Here is a 7571-nt window from a genome sequence, read left to right as displayed (position 1 = left end):
TCTTATACGTGGTGTCCAGTAGCATCTCTTGTTCCCCTTGCTTTGTTATATTAATGCTTTATTTTTTGTTGTTAATGTTCTTATCTTTAGTAAATCCGACACGACCTTCTTATTACTGTTCTCCTGTTCAACCTGCTGAGAATTATTTTCTTTCGGAAACAACCTCTCTACCTCCACAAGGTACGGGTAAGGTTTGTGTACAATTTACCCTCCCAGACCTCACAATGTGGGATTGCACTGGGTATATTGTTGTCTTGTTGTTGTATGATTGAAATTTATTGAAAACACATAGATAATGCAATATGCATACTTTGAAGAAGATTAAAGGTGATTTGAACTGATTTCGAGTTAAAATTTGAAGTTGAAATCGAGTTTAAAGTTTTTTCAAGGGAAAATACATAAAGTGACCCCTGAACTTGTCTCGAAAACTTGATTGAACACTTAAAGTATACGGGTATTTTTTCCCACCTAAACGTTTTGGAGTGAATTATTTTCCCCTTGAAACACTAACACCAGTTTCACAATATGAGGTGTTTTACACGTACGCCACATCAGCACCACGTCAGCGACCATGTCAGCCTCATCTTTTTGAACTGTGGGGATACCTTAGAGCTAGGATCATCCACTAAACAGAGTTTTAGCAATGGAGTTTTGTTTTTTTCTCTCTGTCTTTCTAAAGTCATATGTCTTCAGGTTCTCCTTCACAAGCCAATCTTCTCCTTCAGAAACAATTCAAAGAAGAAAAACATACTTCATATGGTGTTTGCTGGATACGTCAGATTTGAGTTAGGATTTTCGTTGATCCACTCTTATTGTTTATGTTAAGACTCCAAAACTCTTAAGATTTCACAAAAGAATTGCTAAAAAAATAACAAATAGAAAGAGGCGGAGATTGAAAGTGCATCACATTGAAAGGTGATTCAATCGGCCTATATGTGTTTCAAAGCTTTTTCATAGATTTAAATTCCTACAGCTGCTTCTTAGTATATGTTTTGGAGTCTACATCTACAGCTGCTTCTTAGTAAGTCTAGTTGAAATCTGAGTATATTTTTTGGAGTCTATATCTGAAATTTGAGGCAATTTAGTGAAGGATTTGGATGGTTTTGAGTTGGGGAAGGATTGGTGAAGGATCTATGAACAAGAAAGGGACGGGGTGAGAAAGAAGGAGAAAGAAGGGGCCTACCTTATTTGTTAAATGTACGTGCTTATAAGTTTTTTTCTTCTTATTTTCTTGCCACATTAGCTATTAGGAGTGAAAATAATTCACTCCAAACGCGTTTAGGGAGGTTAAGAAATACTCATTTAGTTTGAGTGTTCAATCGAGTTTTTGGGACAAGTTTAGGAGGGACTCTATGTATTTTTCCTTTTTTCAAGGCAAAATACATAAGTTACCCCCCGAACTATGACCCAAATCCCTGTTACACACTTTCTAGGAACGAATATTACTTTACACACTCAACCTTTCCAAAGTGTATCTAATACACACTACTTTGCCCACGTGGATAGTGCGTGTTTTTCCCAACGAATTGAGTCGCGTGAACAGTAAGAATTTTGTGATGTCAATTTTTTTGGTTTTTAAAATTTTAAATTGAGTCATCTTCTTCCTTTTTTAAAATTCTACCATATCTACTCCTTGAGCTCCACCACCCAATGTCCTTCTTCTCAAATACACATACCACGATTTCTCATTTCTCTTCTCGTTGTAGAGAAGCTTGACTTGAGCTTTACCCATGGCGAAGTCGAATTTTCAGCAAGCGAGAATTTTCCAAAATATTTTCCAACCATTAAAGCTTAGCTCAAGCTTTTGCACATTCTTTAATTTTATAATGGATGATTTTTTAAATAGCTGACTTTGTGGCGATGGCAGTTAATGGCGGTTGAACTTTTACAGAAGTGAAATGAAAAATGAGTTGGATCTGGGCTCAAAAATTTTGATTCAATTTCAGCGCAAAAGATGGAGTTTTGGGTGTTTTTTCTATGATTGTTAGTTAATTGTGGCTTTATTATTAAGTAAAAGGTGGAGGAAGAGACTATGGTGTTTGATGGTGAAAGAGGAGGAAGACGGCCATGGTAGTTTAGATGAGGAAGATGAGGGGTACAATTGTAATTTTAATTATTTTATTTTTTAAATGACACGTGTTACTATTTGATTGGTGCGTGATATTACACATATTTTGAAAAACTGGTTAAGAAAAAAGTGGTGTGTCTTGGATACACTTTGAAAAGGTTGGGTGTGTAAAGTAATATTCGTTGCCAGAAAGTGTGTAACAAGGATTTGGGTCATAGTTCGGGTGGCAACTTATGTATTTTGCCTTTTTTCAACAACACACATGCATTTGACATGTATCTCACACGTAGATATGCATAATACAAGGGATATGCATAGGATCTGCATTTGATACATATGAGATATACATATAGGATACATAGAGGATACACATCTTAACTTATTCCACGTTCATCTTTTAGTTTGGTGTATGGCTCAAATTTCAATTCAAACTACCTCAAATCATCCCAAAATTGAGATTCAAACGACTTAAGATATAGATTCTAATTTTGAAAACCTAAATTTTCAAATTCAAATTTAAGTGACCTTTAATCACCAACTTAGAACCTAGCATCACCATCGAAGCACCATACAGGTTTTAGGTACCATCGTTGGATTTCTGGTCTAAGGCATCATTGGGTGTCGTCGAGTTTCTTATCGAGTTCCGGCCAAAGTTTATTTCGGTTCAATCTTGCGGTAAAAAGCTTTGGTGGAGGACCATTTTAATAAAACATCTCTAAAATACTTTAGCACCCCCCTAAACTTGACACGGATTATTAGTTACAGCCTTAAAATACTTAATTACCCCCCCCCCCCCTCAACTTGGACTTTTGAGAGTCAGTACCCCCTGGAAGTTGATGTGGCAAAGAGTGTGGGTGCACTCGCCTGCCATGTGGATTTTTATGCATATGTGGCATTTTTTGAAAATAAAATATATTTTTACCTTTTTAAGTATGTTAGTACTTAGTACTTTTTTAGATAATTTTTTTCGAATACAATTTATAATAAAACTTGGATAGAACTTCATTAATTAGGCTAAACTTTTTTATTTGGCTAAAAATAATAAAGTTTTAGTTAATCTTTCTTTGAAATAAAAATGATAAAGTTTTAGTTAATCTTTCTTTGAATTTGACCTGAATATAAAGATTTGTTCAATTGAAATAAATAGTCAAGGCATCTAAAAGTTGTAAAAAATACATAGTTTGAAATTAACTATTTTGGCTATAATTTTTTATATAGCTCTAAATTATTGTGCTCTAAAAATATATATTTTTTTTTTACAGATTTTACCTGATAAAAGGAAAAATGCAGGTTGAAATAAATAGTCATTGCATCAAAAGAAGAAATAAAAAGAGTGTAACTTACTCTATGGATAAACTCTTTTTATTTCTTCTTTTGATGCAATGGTTATTTATTTCAACTACGTATTTTTACCTTTTCAGGTAAAATCTATAAAAAGTATATTTTTAGAGCAACATAATTTAGAGCTATATAAAACATTATAGTCAAAATAATTAATTTTAAATTATGTATTTTATAACTTTTTAGATGCCTTGACTATTTATTTCAGTTGTATAAATCTTTATTATCAAGTCAAATTCAAAAAAAGATTAACTAAAACTTTATTATTTTTAGCCAAATAAAAAAACTTAGCCTAAATAATGTAGTTCTATCCAAGTTTTATTATAAATTGTATCGAAAAAAATTATCAAAAATAGTAGCATACTTATAAAGGTAAAAATATATTTTATTTTTCAAAAAAATGCCACATATACAGAAAAATCCACGTGGCCGGTGAATGCACCCACACTCGTTGCCACATCAGCGTCCAGGGGGACTATGGCGCTCAAAAGGCCAAGTTGAAGGGGTAATTAAGATCACGAATAATTTAAGACTATAACTAATAATCTGTGTCATATTTAGGGGGTTGGTAAGGTATTTTGCCTTTTGCAATTCAAGCCCAATTTTCCCGTTGAAGTACAAAAACTATTGAAAACATTATTTAACAGAAGAATCGAAATTAGTAAACCCTCTTACTGTTCCCACCTGTTTTCTGTCATCTTTATCATCATTTAGCACGACATCTTTGGAAGCTTTTGGCTTTCCCGCCTTTTAGTATTTGTTACAACCACTACTACTATTTAGAAAAAAATTTATTCCTTTTTCTCGTACCAAAATTTTCAAATGCTATCAATTATTGCAAGATGGTCGGCTCGTAAGGGCAGAATCACCTCTGCTCTTAATCCGACTGAACACTTAAATGATTCGTTCCCTTATATTAGACACATTATTATTCAACTTCATCACTATCACCAACACTCATTTTCACAAAACCCAACTCAACATTACGCCTCTCTTCTCCAATCTTGCATCGCTCGGAAAGCAGTTGATCCTGGAAAACAGCTCCACGCGCATCTCTGCCTCACGGGTTTAGGCTACAACATTTATTTGGCAACGAAGCTGGTCAATCTTTATTGTGTTTGTGATAAATTGTCGAATGCCCATCACCTGTTTGATAGAATTCCTAAAGGAAATATTTTTCTTTGGAATGTTTTGATTCGTGGTTATGCTTGGAATGGACCTTACCAGGCTGCAATTTCTTTGTATTATCAAATGCTCGATTATGGGCTTGTTCCTGATAATTTTACCTTTCCGTTTGTGTTAAAAGCGTGCTCGGCCTTGTCCGCGATTGATGTGGGGAGGGATATTCATGAACACGCGAAAAGAACGAAGTGGGATAAGGATGTTTTCGTGGGTGCCTCCCTTATCGACATGTATGCTAAGTGTGGTTGTGTTGGTAGGTCGAGGCTGGTGTTTGACAATGTTGCGGAGAGGGATGTAGTTGTTTGGAATTCAATGCTTGCTGCTTACTCACAAAATGGTCACCCTGAGGATTGTTTGTCTTTATGTGGTGAAATGGCATGTGAAGGTGTTAGACCTACGGAGGCGACCTTAGTGACTGCTATTTCTGCTTCTGCTGATGTGGCGGCCCTTCGACAGGGAAGGGAGCTTCATGGGTATAGTTGGAGACAGGGTTTTGACTCTCTGGACAAAGTGAAGACAGCACTCGTGGATATGTATGCCAAGAGTGGGTCCGTGAATGTTGCTAGGATCTTGTTCGAAGCACTCGAGGAGAAAAGAGTTGTTTCTTGGAATGCAATGATCACAGGATATGCAATGCATGGTCATGCTAATGCAGCACTTAGTTTGTTTAATCAGATGGTTGGAAAGGCTCAGCCGGATCATATAACATTTGTTGGGGTTTTATCTGCTTGTAACCATGGAGGTTTGTTGAATGAAGGGAGAATGTATTTTGATTCAATGGTAAAAGATTACGGAATTGAACCAACCATTCAGCACATTACATGCATGGTTGATCTCTTAGGTCATAGTGGCCGCTTAGATGAGGCTTATGGACTTATGATGCAGATGAAAGTTATGCCAGATGCTGGTGTCTGGGGTGCATTGCTTAATTCATGCAAAATCCATGGTCATGTGGAATTTGCAGAATTGGCATTGGAGAGGTTAATTGAACTTGAGCCTGATGACGCAGGAAATTACGTGATTCTGTCAAACATTTATGCCCAAGCAGGTAGATGGGAAGGTGTTGCAAAGCTTAGAGAACTAATGAATGAAAGAGGTGTAAAGAAAACCATCGCGTACAGTTGGATTGAAGTTAAAAACAAAGTACATGCATTTCTCTCGGGGGATACCTCTCATCCTATGTCTGATGAGATTTATGCAGAGCTAGACAGCTTGGGAGCACGAATGGTACAAGCTGGTTATGTCCCAAACATTACACCTGTTTTCCATGATGTGGAAGATGACGAGAAGAGCAGAATGGTCTGCAGCCACAGTGAAAGGCTAGCGATTGCTTTTGGACTAATTAGTACGCCCCCAGGGACAAAGCTCTTGATCACCAAGAACCTCCGAGTTTGCGAGGACTGTCATGTTGCAATCAAGTTTATCTCAAAGTTAACAGAGAGAGAAATCACTATCAGAGATGTCAATCGCTATCATCATTTCAAGGATGGCCTCTGTTCTTGTGGAGATTATTGGTGAAACGGGTCTAGGAATTTGGGTGTTGACAAGGGAGATGAGAAACCAGTTGCTCCTTGAAAAAGAATTGGCTTTTCTAACTGCGTGAAAGGAAAATCATTGACTGTGTTGGCAAAACACAAAACTCCTTAAATGTGATCCTGTTCTTGCTGTCAATAAGGAAACAGTTCTAATTGGGATTCTGAAGTTGCACGACCAAGAGATATTGGGTTTGGCCAATGTAAAGATTGGGTCTTGTAAGGAAAACGCTAGGATGTTGAAGAGAACTCTGATTCATTCCTGCACTTAATCTTTGTTGCCACACCTCACTTCACGTCAAACATCAGCTACTCTTGCAGCTCACATAGATTCGCCATGAGATAGTTAGTGGCCTTACCCTGTATATCTCAGTGGTGAATAACATGGCCAGTGTATATCTCTTGCAGCCAGATAGTATTTTCATTCATAGGTACTTGTAACTGCGATCTGTGATGTATTTCTTTGTCGAACTCCTAAGGCTGAGTGGAAGTCAGCATTGACATGGTCAAATGGCCAAAAGACCGATTCAACTATATTCTCATCAAAGGTATTTATCTCAAACAGCTGGTCATGAACGGAAGCCTCTATACTTTGAATAACATCTCTCCAAGCAACCACTGGCCATGTTATTTTTAGCATGCTAAAACAGGTACTCCATCTATCTCAATTTGTTCAGCACCACTCCTTTTTTTTTTTGCCCGTTGCAAAAAGATTGATACAAATTTATACTAAAAACCTTATATTTACTTTTCGCTTCTGCCCTTGTTGAGATGTTTCTTTTATGAGTTGACATTATTTGTGTGGACCTTATGAGAAGTGTCTTTTGACTTTTTTACACACTAAGATTACGTGTCAAAAATCCTCCTTTATATTTTAAACACCATATTTCCTCAAAATGGGGCTGAGGGAGTATCAGTTTGTAGCTCTAAACTTGTATTATTTTGGATTCACAGCCAGGAATCTTGTTAGAATGAAAAAGAATAAAAATCTTAAAAAGGAGAACATCCATACATACAAAGCGGCCTGGTGACATAAGCATCTTGAAATAAACTCCTATAAATTGATCATTGTTCCTGACATATCATTACTAACATTACCATTTACAAATATGGTTCACAATTAGCAAGATACCAGGAACTAGTGGCGTAGTCAGGAAATTCAGTAAAGGGGTTCAAAATATAAAGAAGTAAATATATGAAGAAATCAAGGAGACTCAACATCTATTATATATACATAAAAAATAATTTTGGCCTAGTATATATAGTGTAACTTTCTGGCAAAGAATGAACCCTATTTCGGCCCCCTGGCTCTGCCCATGCCGGGAACATGATCGAATTTAAAAAAAATGTAGCAATCTGGGTTCATATATCTCCACGTTTGATATTTCTGGTCACTCGTAAGTGGGTCAAAAACCTTACTGCAAATAAGTCCTTATTCATGGCATATC

The 7571-nt window shown here is 36.4% G+C and overlaps 1 protein-coding gene across 1 annotated transcript; it reads left to right on the top strand.

Annotated features, from left to right (window-relative positions):
* Positions 1–4061: 4061 nt before the first annotated feature.
* LOC109243679 (pentatricopeptide repeat-containing protein At3g46790, chloroplastic-like) lies at positions 4062–6868 on the top strand. The gene has a single exon (XM_019410648.1). It carries the CDS (start codon positions 4232–4234, stop codon positions 6107–6109), a length of 1878 nt encoding a protein of 625 aa, XP_019266193.1. The 5' UTR covers positions 4062–4231; the 3' UTR covers positions 6110–6868.
* Positions 6869–7571: the final 703 nt, after the last annotated feature.

The sequence above is a fragment of the Nicotiana attenuata genome, unplaced genomic scaffold, assembly GCF_001879085.1.
Source record: "Nicotiana attenuata strain UT unplaced genomic scaffold, NIATTr2, whole genome shotgun sequence".
Lineage (NCBI taxonomy): Eukaryota > Viridiplantae > Streptophyta > Magnoliopsida > Solanales > Solanaceae > Nicotiana > Nicotiana attenuata.
Note: the sequence above shows the minus strand (reverse complement) of the source record. Positions and strands in the feature narration are given on the sequence as shown.

Bases quoted from the DNA above. Each gene is read 5' to 3' on its own strand.
- LOC109243679 (XM_019410648.1), top strand. From the start codon at position 4,232: ATGCTATCAATTATTGCAAGATGGTCGGCTCGTAAGGGCAGAATCACC.